General features: G+C 42.2%; 1 protein-coding gene across 1 annotated transcript in view; it reads right to left on the bottom strand.

The window, feature by feature from the left end:
• The window catches only part of si:cabz01090165.1 (uncharacterized protein LOC100333421 homolog), a 132,666-nt gene extending 115,030 nt beyond the window's left edge, over positions 1 to 17,636 (bottom strand). The window contains exon 1 of the mRNA XM_035385778.1: positions 16,385 to 17,636. Coding sequence (XP_035241669.1) covers positions 16,385 to 16,425 — 41 coding nt within the window. The 5' untranslated portion in view covers positions 16,426 to 17,636. The remainder of the gene's footprint in view (positions 1 to 16,384) is intronic.
• Positions 17,637 to 18,727: the final 1,091 nt, after the last annotated feature.

Genomic DNA, 18,727 nt, shown 5'->3' on the forward strand with positions numbered 1-18,727 from the left:
CGGAGAAGCCCTTGCTTTTTTATTTTAGATTTTAGAAAAAGTCATTGCTGAGAAATTGATTGCATGTTTAAACAGAAACTGTCTTTTCAAAAAAATTCAGTCTGGTTTTGGGGCTAAACATAGCACGGAGGCTGCTCTTCTTGAAGTGATGAATGATCAGCTTATAGCTGCTGATGCTGGGAAATCAGCAGTTTGAGTTCTTTTAGACCTTAGAGCGGCTTCTGATACTGTTGACTATGCTATTTAATTGGACCATCTTAATCAATGGGTGGGCATTTCGAGTTCTGTTTTAATTGGTTTTATTCTTACTTGCACAACAGTGTAGTTATAGGTGAAAATAGGTCACTGAAAAAATGACATTTGGGGTGCCGCAGGGGTCTGTTCTGGGACCACTTCTCTTCTCCATTTACAAGGTTACCCCTGGGGTGTATCATTTGTAGACACAATGTCACCTTCTATTAATATGCAGGTGTTACACAAAAATATATAACATGATAACATAAATCTCTCTTTTAACCAAAATGATATTAAACAGATAAATTCACTTCATGACTGCCTCTCTGAACTAAAAAAAAAACAAAACCGGATGTCAAAAAATGTCCTACAATTAAATGCTAAAAATCTGAGATTTGATTATAGGCCCTGATACTGCCAGTGGCCAAATAACCAAGAAACTTGATTTGTTATCCACTAATCTCACCCAGTGCTGCACACATCTTGGTGTTGACTTTGATAAGCAGGTGACGGCAGTGGTACAGTCCTGTTTTCTTTACCCCAGGCAAATATCTAAAATGAGTTAATATAATTGTGTTTCCATGTGTATATCTTTTTGTGATTGGACTACTGCAATCCCCTCTGAACCTGCCTGAGTCAGCAGAGTCTTCAGAGTTTACAGCTAAGTTTACAGTCTAAAATGTGGGCAGACTCACAAAATCTAAAAAGAGAGAGAGAGAGTATATCACCCCCAAAACTAGCTTCCCTCCTTTGGCCACCAGTTAAATTTTAAGATTGATTTTAAAATTCTACTTTTAACTTTGAAGACACATTATGGGCTAGCACCAAGTTACCTTGATAATCTTTTAATCCTGTATATACCACAGTGCAATTTAAGATCCTTAGACAAGGCACGCCTGGTCATTCCTCAGACTAGACTTAAGACTTAGGGTGACCAGGCCTTCACTGTTAGGGCCCCTAGCCTTCGGAACATTAACTAATTATTTTATTAATTTATTATTATTATTATTATTATTATTATTACCTATTTCCTACTGATAACAAACATGCATAATAGACTTTGCATAACTATGCTAGGAGAGAGACAAGAAGAATATTAGGGGTTTCAGGGGTCAACAAGCTAAATATTATATCACAACATGGGTCCATTAATAAAAAATGACATAACAAAATTTATTAAACAGGCAATTTATAAAAAATGAAGTGGACAGTGTTGTAGTGTTTACATGTGCATACTTATTTAGAACCAGGAAAGGCTATTTACATATTAAATTTAAAAATCATTAAAATAAACAAGCTAATACAAAATTCCCATAACTAAACCAAAATTTGGTGCAGAAGTAATTTAACAGACAAGACCAGGATAGAGATGGAATGGCTAATAAAACTGAAAATTAAATTGGCCCTTTCACACAGACTTGCAGATAGGGGTGAGGGAATAATTAATAATATGTCATTTAAAAAAATTATAATTAAAAATAACTGAAAATATGCCTGGATGCTCATGTGTAAACGTCCTGCGTGTAAACGTTCTGTGCTGATCAGCCGCTAGCTCCACACCAAATGAGCATTTTCATCAGTGTGACTGTACAATGATAGCATTGTATATCACAATGTTTCACATGACAGTATCATTTTATTAAATATACAGACATCACCCAGTCCCAATGTTTTTTAGCTAAGGTTAAAAGAAATGGCAGTAATACAATTCCTGGGTAACCCCTATTGCTTAAAGTTGTTTAGTCCACTTTAGTGCTAGGGTTACACATCTTGAGGTCTGTGTTACTTCCTGGTCTCTGTTCTTTGGGCTGAAAAAGCCTTGTTTTAAAAACAGTCCAGCATCTAAGTGAATAACCTGAAGGTCAACCTGGAGAGACACCAGAAGAACCTCACCATCAACCAACCACACACCAGCAGCCAGAGGAACCCGAGCCCCAGCACCAGCCAGCATTATTACAGCAGAACCAAGAGGCCCCAGTTCCTCATTCCCCCGCCAGAGTGAACCAACTGAGAGGGTCTGGGCATAGTCCGACGCTACAAGAATGGAGGAAGCCACTGATGTGATGACATTGAACAGTACCTGTCTACTTTGGAGCAGATGGCAGCACATGCACTGGTGAGCAGCAACAGACTGGGTCGTGAGTCTGATCCGATACGTCACAGACAAGACCAGGAGAGCCTATGGGGTCATGGCTACAGAGGACTCACTGGAATACACACAGGTAAAAGAGGACTTTCTCACAAAGTATGAAATCAAGGAAGATGTCTACAGTCAAAGTTTCAGAGATCAGACGGAGTGAGAGCCCTCGTGATCTGTATAGCTGCCTCTGTGACCAGTACCAGAAGTGGATCACACCAGCTGACAAGACCAAGGAGCAGGTTTGGAGAGGAAATCTTCATCTCGGATGAGTTCTGCTGCTGCCTGTCCCCTGAGGTCAGACCGTGAGTCGAAGAGCATGACCCGGAGTTAGCAAGAGGCCGAGGGGAGACATCATCAGGGAGGATTCCCTGGGGAAAACCAACCGCCAAAACCAACCAGGAATCATTTCATTGAATATTCACCCGTGTGAACGAGTGACGTATCATTTAACATGAAAGCAAGCACCACACATCGTCATTACCCTCAAACCTGCGATGTTTAGCGCAGACATTTCCCATGGAGGCGAGACACAGGGGGAAAGCAATCCCACTTCATCCCGAGCTCAGAAGCACTGCTCGCCAGGGGCTTTTCTCTTTCGGTGGTCACAGCACATCTCCATAAATAGAGTGTGGTGTCTGTGCTCTGCGGGAATCTAGTCACTGCAGCACCTCACCCCCCCCCGTACCCTCCCTCCCTCCCTCCTGCACCCTATGCCCAGCACAGCACAGCAAGATGCATGTATGCATGCAGCCTGCAGGGAGGAGAGGCCTACAGGAAGCACCTAAAGGAGGGGAAAAGAGGCAGGGAGCCCAGGTGAGAGTGGAGAATGTTCCTCAGAATGCCCGATTTGTGCATGTGGTGCTCGCTGTTTTGGGAACAGGAAGAACACGTTGTGCAGCATCTGAAATGAACACCCGCCACCCACAACCAAATGCAGGTAAACTGTTGGCTGTGGTGGGTGAAATTCTCCTAGTCACCAGCCATGTTGGTGGGTGTTTTCCATTTTTTTACCCTTTCATGCACATGATCAATTCAGTGTGATCTGTCTAGAGTGGTCCCAGGTATTGAACTGTTAAACTAAGTTGTAGATGCTGGCTAGCCAGCTTGCTTCTTTTCTTGGGTTATGGGCATGGCATCAAAGCCAGAGAGCCAACAAAAAATCACCAACCAATAAATAAGTAAAACAGATTTTAAATCAGAATGGCCGTTGCAGTGGCATTAGCCCAAGCTGTCTGGCTATATGTTCAGAGATATGCAAATCCAATTTAGAAGCAGAATTACCTTTGGTATTAACATGAACTAACTGGCTGCATCAGAGATGGCTTGACAAAACTAAAACAATGGCTGCACTCAGTGCTGAGCAAAAATGAAATATTGAAATATGCTATTTTAAAACATAAACGTGTAGTTGTATAGTTTTAATCTGAGATATTTTTAAAATGTTGGGGGGGGGGGCAGTCAAATATGATAGCTGGAGCCGTTGAACAATATTAACCATAAATGTGAAAAAAAGATTGCTTGTTAGATTTGCAAGCAAGCACATCAAAATGCTTTTTTTCAGATTTTTTCAAGTGATTTTGGAAAAAACAAGCCCAAACTCAATTGATGCAATTTAGATCATAATTTCCTGTTTGAATTCTAAAAAGAGTCTTTGTAATTTTCACGCTGTTTTCAGAAGTGGGTGGTAAAAAATCAGAAAGGCTAGTAGAAGTCTAGCTGACACAGTGGCTGATGGAGAAAAAAAAAACAGTTCATTTCAGATCCTGAAGTTATGTAAATTTTCAACTCACATTTTGTGTGTGTGTGTGTGCCTTTGTGCGTGTGCGTGTGTGTGCCTGTGTGTGTGTGTGTGTGTGCCTTTCCATCAGATACGGAAGTATAAGGAATATAAATTGTGATCAGACACTGCATATTTGATCAACTGAAGCACTTCATGTTTGGAGCAGGTCTGCTGAGCCATGTCTGTGCCTTCTGTGCACTGGGCAACTATGATGAAAAATTCATGAATATCCTAAATAGACCGTTCATTATTCTAGGAATGCAGAGGAGAACACTGTTCTCAAATTCCAAAACCCAAGGCCATGCAAGTGATTATTTCCTTCCCTCTGACCAAGAGGACAGTCTGTGGCCTTGCTGTAAAGACAGAGGTTAAAATACAGGACTTTTTGTGCTTTCTACTCTTCTGTTCAGCGTTCTTCCTGCAGTCAATGTAAAAAAGTTACTTGTGATAGCTATAGATGTACTGACCTGGACAGTCATTTCTGAACAGTATCAATATTCTCTACAGCAATTAATAATATATGTTACATTGCTGTGGAGGCATTATACAATCATAATTTCATAGTGAGGATACTGGGTATTTAATTACTGTGCTTTATTATGCAGGATTTAAAGGACTTCATATTTCAATGCATCAGGGGCCAAGGCAACGCACCATTTGCACTCTAATGGCGGTACAGCAACATTTATAATTGTAAAAATAAATAAATAAGAGCTTTAAAAACAAGATCACAGAAAATCCATTCTTCGATGTTTTTCATCCAATCCCTTTAATCCCTTTTATTGCATGTCCCACTGTTTGAAAATGGTGAAGTTGGAAGCCATCAATCCACATTGCAGAGATAGAAAAGGAGACACAAATTAGTGATTTGGGCATGAAATCTGCATGTGACATCAAAGTGCTGGCATCAAAGTGCTGGCAGACTAAAGTTCAAAATGAACGGAAAAAGCATTCAGTGTCCTCGGTGAAACCAGGCTCTACACTGGTTAGATTTATCAGCATGTTTCCGGTTTATTACCACTGAACACTGGTGATGCAAGCTTTCTGTTGCTGACGCGTGATCCTTGGCATATTTTCAAATCATATTTCCAGAACATAATGGGTATATTTTTCATTTTAAGATCAGTCGATCACATGGGGAAGGTGACACTGGGTTAAGTCTCTGGTTGGCTATGGGATTCTATTTCCATAACTGAGGGTTTAAGTACTTGCGGTGTTAAAATAAAAGGCAGGTGATAACTGAGTGCTAATGATGCCTTGTGACAGCTGATAATTATAGTGAATTACTTTTAGGTAACTATGCACATCCATACACTGACACAGCCCTGGATGTAGATTGAGAGGGGAGGGGGGTGGGGCGTGGTGAGGGCATTGGACAGTGGGGACATACCTCCCACAACTGTGGGAAAACATCAAATGCCCCCCACCCCCCGGTATTATCATGTTATTATGGGGTAGTACTGTTAGGTGGAGCGACAACCCCCCCCCCCTCCCCAATGTTGAAATGAAACAGCATTTTTTTTTTTTGGTAAATGGTAAATGGACTGCATTTATATAGCGCTTTTATCCAAAGCGCTTTACAATTGATGCCTCTCATTCGCCAGAGCAGTTAGGGGTTAGGGGTTAGGTGTCTTGCTCAAGGACACTTCGACACTCCCGGGGCAGGGTTTGAACCGGCAACCCTCCGACTGCCAGACAATCAGTCTTACCTCCTGAGCTATGTCGCTCCATTTTTGTTTTTGCTATTTTAAATCGATTTTTAAAAAAAGACTTCAGTTGGAAACCTGCTTACTCCCATCGACTTACAGGTCAACTGTGCTGCCTATGGTTTTGAAGCATCCTTCACAGTCATCACGATAACATGTCACTTAATTTTTTATGATCCATCTGCTGATAGAATGCTTGGCTCAACAAAGGCAGAGGCCACATTTTTCAGGAGGAACTCCTAACCCTACGGTCACAGCTAGTCAGGTAGTGGTTGTGCACTGTATTAAAGTTGAAGCTAAAAAGCTGTGACTGCACATATATATATACACCCTTCTCCACGCATCATTTCTTATTTATTTATATCTTTGTACGTATCAAGAGGCAAATTGTAGAGTATGGGTTAACCCGACACTGCCACGATGAGCTTCTCCTCCATGTTTGACTGGAACCAAAATTTTGGATCATTTGTTTCAGCAACGTCTGTCACGCTGCCTTCACTCCGATTGGTAGTCGCCGTGTCGCATCGCTCAGTATTTGCATAAAGTAGACCTCTAAACTATTTTCGCCCTGCCTACTTCGCTTTGCAACGGCCGCTTGTCTCTAGTCGCTGTGAATCGCCAACTCTCATTGAAAATGAACGGCAGCCGGTCGCTTGTATCTCTCCTGTGTCGAACCCGTGTGACCGTAGGCCAAGAGTTCCGCATCTCATTATATGCAGTCTTTGCTCAGACCTGAGGGTGCTGAATAAATTTGGATCATTCAAAGTGGCCGAGTCAAGTGGTAGTGCTAAGTGTCAAAGCCCTGGCGCGGCTGTTCCGTTTCTCCTTCCAGAAAAGCAAAATGCACGGTACAGCGCAGAGCTCCCACCCTTCCCGCCATTCTCCTCCCGCCACAGCGCTACTCATTTTGCCAGTTTTGCACGTGCTCGGCCAGAGAGCTTCCCCGCTCCTCTGCAGGACGCTGCTGCCCCGGACGTCGACCCCCCGAGTTGGGTTTTTTGCAGTTGCACCTCGACCCCAAAGTCGCGCAGACTCACGTAGGCTCCGTGCATCATGTGACAGTGTGCTGCAGACTTACGGGCATGCGTAATCACGGGCTCCTGCACGCGCAGCCATTCAGACCGCATGCTCACAGTCAGAGGTGGGTAACCCGGCTTCAAAGAGTAAAAAGGCTGACCATGTATTTGCTCCACCACCATGCACTAAACCAGCTGACTCTAATTAGCATAACTCTTCAGCATGATAGGAGACCTAATTATTGTAATCAGCTGGTTTAGTGCATGTTGGTGGAGCAAATACATGGTCAGCCTTTTTACTCTTTGAAGCCGGGTTACCCACCTCTGCTCACAGTGCAAAGCCATGATGCATTTCATGGAACCAACGGCGGGAGGAAACATCCCAGACCAACCGTCTCACATAGATCACAAGGAAAGAAAATGTAAATCTTCTACCAGACAAAACTACAGTCCCACAAGGTCTCAAGGGTGAAGGATTTGATGAAGCATTCCCTCAAATTAGTGATCTGTTCACTCAGATTAGTAATCTATTCCCTCAAATGATAAACTGCTCCCTCAAATTACTGATTAGTGCCATCAAATTCCCAATTTGTTCCCTCAATTTAGTAATTCCAAACCTCAAATTATTTAACAAGTGCCTAGGAATTAGTAATTCATGCCCTGAAATTAGACTATTCGTTCCCTCACATTATAAATCATTCTTGAATGGCTAATTTGTGTGCTCAAATTACTAATTTGTTGCCTTGAATTAGTAGTTTGTGCCCTCAAATTACTTAACTCATTCTCTCAAATTAGCAATTTGTGCATTAGATTAACCTCATCACCATGGTAACATTTAACATTATCAATACTTTGCAAAGGGCGGCATGGTGGTGTAGAGGGTAGCTCTGTCGCCTCAGCTCAAGGGGTGTTCCAGGGTCCAAATCCCGGTGTGTGTATGCATGTTCTCTCCGTGTCCACGTAGGTTTCCTCCGGGAACTCTGGTTTCCTCCCACAGACCAAAGTCATGCAGGTAAGCTAATTGAAGACTCTAAACTGCCCATAGGTATGAGTGTGTGACTGAATGGTGAGTTAATGGTGAGTGTGTGCCCTGTGATAGCACCCCCGCAACCTGCCCATGATCGGTGGGTATAGATAATGGATGGACCCTGCATAGGGTAAGCAGGTATAGATAATGGATCAACCCTGTCCAGGATAAGCAGGCGTAAATAATGGATGTACCCTACCCAGGATAAGCGGGTATAGATCATGGTTGGACCCTGCCCATGATAGATGGGTATAGATAATGGATGGACCCTGTCCAGGATAAGCGGGTATAGATAATGGATGGACCCTGCCCAGGTAAACAGGTATAGATAATGGATGGACCCTGCCCAGTTAAATGGGTATAGATAATGGATGGAATACTTTTCAATCAGGCAATAAACTTTGTTCTATGTATAGAACACTGCAAAGTACCAAACATGAGTTGCCACTGCAACTAGAGAGACAGAAATGGAAAACATTAAAATTCTACAAAGTTTAAATGAGAGAACACATTTTTATTCATTTCTGGCCAAATTAATCATTTGATTTGAGGGCACTGATTATAAACGTGTGGTAATGAATTAAATAAATGGGCTCAGATTACTAATTTGAGGGCACGCATTACTAAATTGAAGGAACGTTTTAATAATTCAAAGGAACAATTCATCAAAATTTTCTCCCCTGACCTCTGGGAGGCTCCATACAAAACATCTCAAGAGGACTGAAAGAAAGAAAGAAAGAAAAGAACTGGAACAACCCTAATCTGGCCGCTGCAGAGCTGAACCGGGTGCAAAGGTCTATCTTTTTTTTTTTTTTTTTGTCTACAGTGATTGAATTACAGTAAGTATCACCTTTGAAGAACCATTTCCTCCTTTGATCCTTTGCTAACACAGTTCTTGGCACAAATGGGCTGCAAACCTGGCTTTTTACAGACACTCTGGCTTCCACTTGCATTCCCTGGACTCCATCCTAGGATATGGAAAGCTTTACGCCGACGCCGATCACTGGGAGGAAAACGTACCGATTACCAGTATTATCGGACCAGATAGAAAAAGATTTATAGAATCAGGGCCTTATCAAAATCAACAAACTAAACATATTTCACTTGGACAAATGAATAAATAATTAATAATAATAATGATAATAATAATAATAATAGCATGAATGCACACACTGGTAATTACATAAAACAAACCTTGAATGAACTTTCACATGAACTCATACTACTGATAAAAAATAAATATTCAAAATATGTAAATTATACCTTTTCGTTTTACACCTTTTAAACCTGCCTCCTGAGAATGAAAAATACTCTCAGACAAGAGAAAGCACATTATTAAAGAAAAATATTCTAAATTAGTTTGTTGTATTAGAACAGAAATATCTCACAAAAAAATTTTTTATTATTTTTTTTTTTTTAAGTCGCTCGAAAGAAATCAGAAGTTGAAGGTTGTAGTTTTTTGGGCTTGTTTTTTTTTTTTTTTTTTAAATCTGGGTCTTCATTAAGAAATCTAACAATCAAAATGCAGTAATACATTTCACTATTTATATTAGGAGCTTTGAGACAGAACCTGTGTGAAATATTGTAAGCATTAAAAAAATTAGATGAAAGTGAAAAATCTAATGTGCAATATGCAAACACTAGGGGAGAGTGGGACAAAAACGTGGAGTAAAATGTAACACAGACTTTTATAGGTAGACGCATCAAACTTGAATGACGCATTTCAGCTTGAACACACAGAATTACCATCTCTTTGTCTCCAATGAATTTTTTTGGGGAGATATTGCCAAAAGTCTGTGCCAGTGGATTTTTTTACCGGAAGTATTTTTTAGCTACTGTGATGTGTGTGTATGTCGAAATGTATGTAATCATATACAGTCTTTTAGTGACAAACAGATCACATCGTTTTAATATCGCATATTAGCTTTCTGTGATTGCTAGCCAGGCAAAAGTGCAGACACCCTCCGGGGTTAAACTGAACGGGGTTGCTATTAAGCTATTAAAACTGTGAGGTGTATCCCACGCTGAGTTCTTACCCCAACCTTGTGGTAAAATGTAACAGTTCATTCTCTGCATTTTCAGATTGCTAGTGAATTGCATGTCCCATAAATGTCATTGTGGTGTGTAGTCATAGCCAAGGGATGTAGGTTGTTTGTATTAAAAAATGATTCAACTATCTCAAGTAATATTTTCAGAATTAAGCTAAATACGAAAAACGTTATTTCCCCGCTCTCCCCTACTCTACAATATATTCAAGCATAATAAATAATCTAGGTTTCTAGGTTTGGAATTAAATGTATGTACTGTAATATACATTTTAAAATATACTTTCAGGAAGATCTGGTCAATAAACCATATCGGTAAAGATTTTTATGATCACTTTTATGGACTCTGATCACGTTTAATGATTGGGTACAGGTAGGGGGCCAATCACCTTAAATGACTCTTAGCTGTGTCTGACCAACTTTAATGACTTTTTACCAGTACCTAATCGCCCTTATTGACTCCCACCTGTAGCCAATCAGCTTTAATGAATCCAACCTGTACCCAATCACCTTTAATCACCTGAAAGCCAAACCAGTTCCAAAGTCTTGCTCTCTCAGCATCACTATTTGACTGTGGCAGCATTAATGTGCCCCTTTAGTGCAGTAGTATAGCTATTAATGTTACATACTGGCATGCCAATTATTTCATACAAGTGGAAACCCTAACACACGTACAGAATAAGCACATATTCCTTGGGAGAGGAGCAGGGCTTAATGATACATTTCTCATAAAATCTACTATGACAAGTAAATAAGTAACTTGTATGGTTACAAAATTACTGGGAATGACGAGCACAATTTTAGCCAAAGGTAGCCCCGCAACCAGCATTCTCAGTGGCCTGTAATGACTCACCCTCTCACCCTAACACCCCCTCCCCCCCTCCCCTCCCCAAAGTAAAGGTATAATTGGAATAGTATGCTCTGAGGAGAGAGAAACTCATCCCTGCTCATGATGTCATACTTAGAGTAGCGACATTTAAGTGTTAAATTTACGAGGGACTGCATGACGGATGGCGCCCATCCAGACAACAAAGCAGTGTATTGCATCAGGGTCTATTCCACACTCATCATCCTGCATCGCCACCTTGGCCCCAGTGACCCCCCAACCCACCCCCACAAACACCTCGAGAGCAAAGTCCCCAAACACTGAGCAGTGCATTCTGGGAGTAGACCATCCCAGCCTTTCCTCTTCCGCACCATACTTTCTCCGCTGAACCCCGACCGTGATCTCCGTTCGGCCTTCATCCATCTTCACCTGAAGGGCACACTGTGCTAGGGGAGGTGCTCTTCCAGACTCCAGACATTCATCTTTCCAGGGTCCTGATTATTGACAGGCCACGCCATCTGTTCACACGGCTGCGTATCCACAGGGCAGTAGGGGGGAGGCGCTTGTGTGGCACAGGGGAGGAGGAAGAGGGGCGTGGCCTGTCCCTTTGGAGGGGTACAATCGGTGGCACACAAGGCTGCAGAGGCTGGGAAAGTCATGTGGTACAGAACGAGGCTGGGAAATGTAGTACAGGGCAACCTGTGGCCTCTTGAGTGAGGCTCCATTAACTCACTGAGACAGGCCCGCGCCAGCCCATGGATTGCTTTAAAGGGCAGTGGAAGGAGCTAGCAGTCAATTTCCACTGATCCAGAGCAAACTCCATTGCCCCAAAAAAGCACAATCAGCAAGGCTCTCTCTCTCTCTCTCACACACACACACACACACACACACACACACATATATATATATGTATATATATATATATATATATATATATAAAGTGAGCTCCAAAATGTTTGGGACACAGACATTTTTTCTAGATTTTTTATTAAATGGTATTTGTAAACACTTTGGTTTAACCATGTTGAAATTATACTACTTTTTATGCATAGCCTCCATTTCAGGGCTCCATAATGTTTGGGACATATTAATGTTATGCAAATGAAAGTAGTCTTGTAGTTACATCATAAATGAAAATAAGTGAGCCAGTAACTGTGGGAGCCATACAAACCACCACTCCCCCACCACCATGTTTCACAGATGGGGAGGGGGGGAAGGGTACTTTCGATCTTGGGCAGTTCTTTTGGCCTCCACACTCCTCTTGCCATCACTCTGATACAAGTGGATGGATCTTGGTCTCATCTGTCCACAAGACCTTTTTCCGGAACTCTGCAGGTGTTTTAGATGCCTCATAGCAAACTCTAACCTGACCATCCATTTTTTGAAGCTAATTAGTGGTTTACATCTTGAAGTGTAGCCCCTGTAGTTCTGTTTGTGAAGTCGTCTGTGAACAGTAGCCACTGACACATCCATGCCTGCCTCCTGAAGAGTGTTTCTAATCTGTTGGACAGGTGTTTTGGGGTTTTTCTTCATTTTCTCATTTCTCAGCCTCATAATGGCTTCCTTTGACATTCATTGGCACAACTCTGGTCCTCTTGTTGACAAATGCCAATAAAAAAACTGCAAAGGCAACCAAAAGCCTAGAATCAAGACAAGATACTAAAAGCGCTCTTATACCTATACTAAGGAAGCAATTGAACACACCTGCCTAATCAGAACCACCTGTGAAGTCATTTCTCCCACGCATTATGATGCCCTGAAATCGCAGGCCATGTATAAAACATGCTGCAATTTCTACACGGTGAAACCAAAATATATAAAAATGCCCATTAATAAAAGTTGAGAATGTGCAAACCACATGTGAATTGTTTGATTATATAGTGAACAACGATTTACACCTGTGGAGGTGGCAGCAAATGATTCACCTGTATTGAAAAAGTGGCATATTTTAACATAACATTTTCATTAGACAGTTCTTTCCTTGACTATAATTATCACAGTGCGTCTTTGAAAGAGTCATATAACCATTCAAAATAATCAACTTGGCGGCAATTGCATTGTCATTACTATAACTCTACTACTACTCTACTCTACTACTAAAGCAGAAGACCCCTCAACAACTCTATAAATGATTATTCCAAAAACTCAAACACCTCGCCCTTGCTCGCTGTAATTTTGTTGTTTTTTTTTTCGCTAGCGTTTACACTTGATTAAGCTTGAACACGTGATCGCAATTTAATGACAATGCTCATGTGTGTTTATTTTTTGGTGCATCAAATCGCATTTTTATTCATGCATGCAAGTCATCATGTTTAAATTATACTGTCATTTCATGGCTGCTGCTAATGCTGTGGATATCTCTCCTTCTGCTTGAATTACGCCAGTGTCCAAAGAAAATATTTTGCTTAAAAGTATGAACGAATTCATTAACCCAGTTACGCGCTGCGCTTACAATTTTTTTTTAACCTCTAATAGCCTACTGAGGGTAGCCTTCCACACGAGCAGATAAAAGTGGGGGAAATGCATTTCCCAATAGCAATGACCGAGAAGAAAGGCTATAGAGCAGGGGTGCACAACTCCGGTCCTGTAGAGCTAGTCTGTGTGCTGGTTTTTGTTCCATCCAATTGCCTTAGCTTTAGTTATCTGACAGCTCTGTAACCTACACTTGTTCACTCGTGTACTTGAGCACAGTAAAATCTTTAGGATGCACTTGGAATCTGCGGCTGTCATACAAATGTCAGCTCAAGATACGATTCTGCTCATTAAATAATTAAGGGCAGAAGTAGGCGCAAAATCCTGAAACGGATTGGCCCCTGTTGTGCACCCCTGCAATAGAGTTACAACCTGTTTCTGTCACAGAATAGTGACTGGGCAACAGGCGTAATATATATGTGATATTTCTTCATAATAATACAGAGCTTAATGCTTATATCGTACTTTAGTAGGAGGCTGATTCCATACCTTGCATATGAAATTCGGCGTGCGTTCTCGTGCAGTGAAGGAGCGTCACTAGAGAGCGGTGTTTATTGGGCGAACGGGGCGACTCTTCGTGTGCGGGAGCCAGAGGTGTTTTACTTCAACCGGTTAATCGCTGTCAGCGAGGCGTGCGCCTACGACGGAGATTACTCGCTTCGGTCATTAAACCGGCGCAGCCGAGCCAGATGTGCGACGCCTCCGAGCGCCAATGCCTTTTCTCCGCGCGAGGATGCGGAGCGCAGACGGCTGAAAGCACGCGATGCGGTGGTTATGAAATGCCAGAGGTCTCCCTTGTGTGCTGTATTTGCGAAATTGCAAGGACCCGCTTCCGACTAAAATGCTTCAGCTACCCATTATCACTACACCGCCTGTTATTGCCCTCAGTCCTCCAAGGGTAGTTTGTCACCTCTAAACCCCTAATCACCATGATACCCTGCATTTTGGGCATCGGATCAAGCTATAAAATTGCACTGCGATATGTAGCCTTGCAGTAATCTACAAGCGAACGATGAGGCTGCATCTAAATCTTAGTTTGAGAGTACCGTGTGGAAACACCCATAAGTTGATGCACTTTATAACATACATCGTTCTATTATACACTATACATATTATAGTGATCGGTGGGAAATTGCGAGAGAGCTCTAGCGGAGCAAGTGGAATTAAACGAATGCCCTGGATTTTCCGTTCCTACGTAATAGACGCAGCGCTCGTGTTGTTCCTTTGACAGAATGCCTGAAGCCGGGCGCCGGTTTGCCCACACCCGCGTCTAGCGCCTGCGGGAGGGCTGAAACCATTGCCCTCGCCAGGCGTACGGCGATCTGCCGAGAAACGTGAAGCCGAGGACGTGAAGCATCACGACAGATGCGGACGTGCGGTGTCACAGCAGGGAGTGTGATTGAACCGTCTTCAAGCATGCTGTCACACCAGGAAGCTCGTGCACCTGTCAGATCCGGCCCGAGCGTACTTAATCAATACCCGTATGCTTTCGCTTTTTCTTTCTTTCAATGTATAGTTCTCTGGGGGGTCTGAATAAAAAACATGTATACAAATGAAGAAAAACAAACGAATAGGATTTTACGTTTTGTCTTATTCAGTTGAAGACAGTGATACGGGTCGCGTGTCCGTTATTTTTAAGTTTTCAGAAGAGCAGCGTGAGCTTGCTTCAGCCCACCTGATCAATCCTGACAGCTCTCCGCATGCAAACCTGAAGGCTGGCGCCTGATTCTTACTTCGTATGAAGCCCAGTTGTCTGTGTAGTCATGGTGTTGACTAGAATGCTCGTGCAATCGTCTGTGTCCGTACAGCGGCAGAAAACATGAAGAGTGATGTCTTGACCTTCAGTGAAATTTTAAAATTGCAGTGTTTCTTTTTTTCAGATAACCATCTGTTGTGGTCAACGGCATATTTATATATAATAGCATATGCTCTCTCTCTCTCTCTCTCTCTCTCGCTCTGTGTGTGTGTGCGTGTGTGTGCGTGTACGTGTGTCAGAGGAGAGCCGTACATCACGCCCGTTCGTCAAGCAATCAATCTGATCTCTGGTCCCCCACTTTCAGTTGCTACTTTATAATATCCCAACTACCAAACACGTATGAGCATGATTTGAATTGATTATTTTGATGTTTTGATGTCGACGCGGTGTATTGATTGCGTGAACGGCTGCTGCTTCCTTGAATTGAAATTTGAAAACTGTCGTGCCGGGCATACCATCACCCCTGACCATAAGGGAGAATCGAGAGCTGTCCGTGGTCCTGGCGCGCAAGAGCTTGGAAATATAGCCGTCTGCAGTCTATATAAGCAACTAAAAATATAGACGTGCCTTTTCATTGCAGTTAACTGAAGGAATTCGGAGATCTGTATATTTATTGCAAGTATGAATGACTATACAGTTTTTTTTTTCATTGTCGGTGAACATTTTCATATACAAATGCACACGCATATAGGCCTACATATATTTCAGCTGCAAAGTTAGCAATTCTCAATAATGCATAGAAATACATGAGCCCATTTAAACCTTCAATTCTAATCCACCTGGGACTACCGGCCGTCACTGTACACTACTAAATACTAAGCAAGTCAAAATTCACCACCTTTGGTTGTTCGATATCTTGTAGACTATACAATAGCAATAATGTTATATTTAGACAGTCCATGTTAAAATGAATAAATCGAACCCTTATCGCCACAATTAAGGCTTCACTCAGAATGCGCTCGTCCGATTCGCTATTGACAGATCTTTCAAAATCACTCGGAAACAATGCTAAAGCCTGCATGGAGTCGCTGAAATAATGGGCGAGAGTCAAGCTTATTTTACAGCCTCGTATTGAAATATCTTTGAATATATAATCAAGTTCCGAACAGCAAGCAGCACATTTTTAATAAAATGAAATTACCAATCCAACGCACCCCCCCTCCCCCACTCCACCTCTCTCTCTCACACACACACGAACTAAGACATATATGGTCAAGGAAAAAGCAAACATTTTCGGTCTAGTATGTCTACCAAACGAGGCTTCGAGTGCCAACATAAACATCCACTGAAGCCGGCGCAGTACACACATATCACCGGGGAACTCGCTCCTCTCATTTGCCAACCATAAGCACGTAAAGTAGGATAAATAGATAATCCATTACCTTGCTTTGAGTCTCCCAGATCCTTTCATTGCAGGAACCATCGGATCGATCAGGAGATGGCTGGTGCTCCCAACTTTGCGCCTCTCTTCTCTCACAATGGAGATTCGACAGTGCCCTGGATGAAACCTATATACCAATGGGGTTTTAAAAGCGGCGCCAGCTAGGAACTCTCAGCCGAGTTAGACACAGATATCCAGAAAAAACAGCAGGTTTTATGAGGTTCGCCAAATATGCCACACGCAGAAAAGGAATATGGAATACAGAAAGAGAGAAAATTAACTGTGGCCAGCCCCTATTCACGAGACAAGGACTTAGTCATTGAATTCGGTCATCTGTGTTAGAATAGAGAGCCACTGTTTACCTATCAGGCACTGATGCGATGTCCTTGTCTGTATCCACAACGCATTTAAGCAACGGCTCATATTATGACTTTTACATCACATACGGTCCATTTCGAACACATCCAGGATACTCGCTTGGACACAGCAGAAAATTGTATCAAAAGCAGATATTCCGGGGAGAAGATGAGCCAAGGGAAATACGAATTCGCATTTATCCCGGAGCAATAGAACTCCTAAAAAACGCAGCCTTACAAAACGATGCATTAACCTTGAACTTTGTCCAAAAGCGTTCGCACAGAGGTCCCCGCCTTATTTGTGTTCCAACATCCAAGACCAGTTTCCGTTACATTCTCTCAGCGGAATTTGCGAAGATGATACATCGATACCTCCCTTTTAATCCAATGAACAGAAAACGAAAACCCTCAGTAGGAAAAGATGTATATATTTTTCCGATACACGGAGATGTGTTCTTTTCTTCTTTTCTTACCTACGATGCAGACAAATGAGCAAACGAACACGACCGAATTACATGGCAATAGCGCTCCAATGTGGCTTCAACCGGGCAAACCTGGTAGACTGGCGAGTTGACAGAACGTCTGAGCGCGCGGGACTACTCCTGGCACTCCCAGTCCAGCGACTTCTCTCCAAGTAATAACGCTGTCGCTGCAGGGCAGGTCTCATTCCCACTGGCGTGCAGGTTCCACACACCCATCCGTACTTGCTGACCAAGTCATTTGAAAAGAATAACTTTCCATTTCCGCGTTCATCTCACCACAAAATAATTCAGTGGAAATATCTTGTGCGTGTGTGCGTGAGGTCCAGCATCTTTCTCGCAAAGAATACACGGAATGTACTTTAGCAGAGACACAGCAGAGGACGGGGGAATGATCATGGATGGCAACGCGGTGCACGAGCGCGAGGAGGGGGGTGTTTGGGTGGGTGGGTGGGGGCTAGGAAAGGAGCTCCTGAATGTAAATGAATGCAAGAAAAAGTACGTGAGGCGAATTCCGTTGTATTTTCAAACCTGTCTCTCATTAAACATGCAACACAATACATATGACAAATAATTGGTAACCGGCGGTAATTAAATTCGGACTGAACAGCTTAATCTTGTTTTATAACATAGTAGGACAGCTGTATCAGAGTCCACTGTGAACGATATTAATCCAGCGTATTTTTCTAAGGATTTATATTGAGCTATTGATTTCTACAACTACAAGAGCGCGGTGTTTTAACTCCTTCTGTGATAGATAGAACAGTATAAAATCTGGGCTCCCCCAGAAATCCATCATAAATCATCCCTGAATTAGAGGATTTCCTGTACTCTTAGCGATTCAGTGTTCGACCATTAAGTAAATGGTTGAATGAGGATTTACACAGGGACCATGTTGTTCTCGGTTAAGAAAGCCAGTTAGGCAAAAAGGTAATGCAATAATAATGCAATGTGTATTCAGCAGAACAAGGAAGTGACACTTCAGTAGCGCCATAAATAATGAATATATAAACAAAGAAATAAAACAGAAAAACATGCTGGAACCAACCATCTTGTAATGATCAGATTGTATTTAAGTATACTAAAATAAACATTATGAAAAATAAACGTGTATGCAAATGAATTTAAAATGTATCACTGTATCACTGTATGCAGACCACTACTGTGTTAAATGAATCTCCCCTTCCTCCACAGAGTACTGTGATATGATTATGATTCATGCAGGAGTCATTTGTCTTGTCAAGTGGATTTAGGAAACAGATGAGACATGAAGTATGAGACTAGTCAATGGAACGGAAACCATGGTCAACGTAACTGCATCCATGGTCACTGTACACCTTGGACAGCTCATCTATACTGTATTGCACAGGGCAGTGTTCATTGGCCATGGCTGCACATGCAGGTGAAGTTCTACACATGATGTGGCTTGGCAGCAAATGGTTTAATAGTGGGAGGGTATCCATGGCCCTGTCTGATTCTAGCAACAATTTAATATAAACAACATGCTGC

Source organism: Anguilla anguilla, chromosome 12, assembly GCF_013347855.1.
Source record: "Anguilla anguilla isolate fAngAng1 chromosome 12, fAngAng1.pri, whole genome shotgun sequence".
Taxonomy (NCBI): Eukaryota; Metazoa; Chordata; class Actinopteri; order Anguilliformes; family Anguillidae; genus Anguilla; species Anguilla anguilla.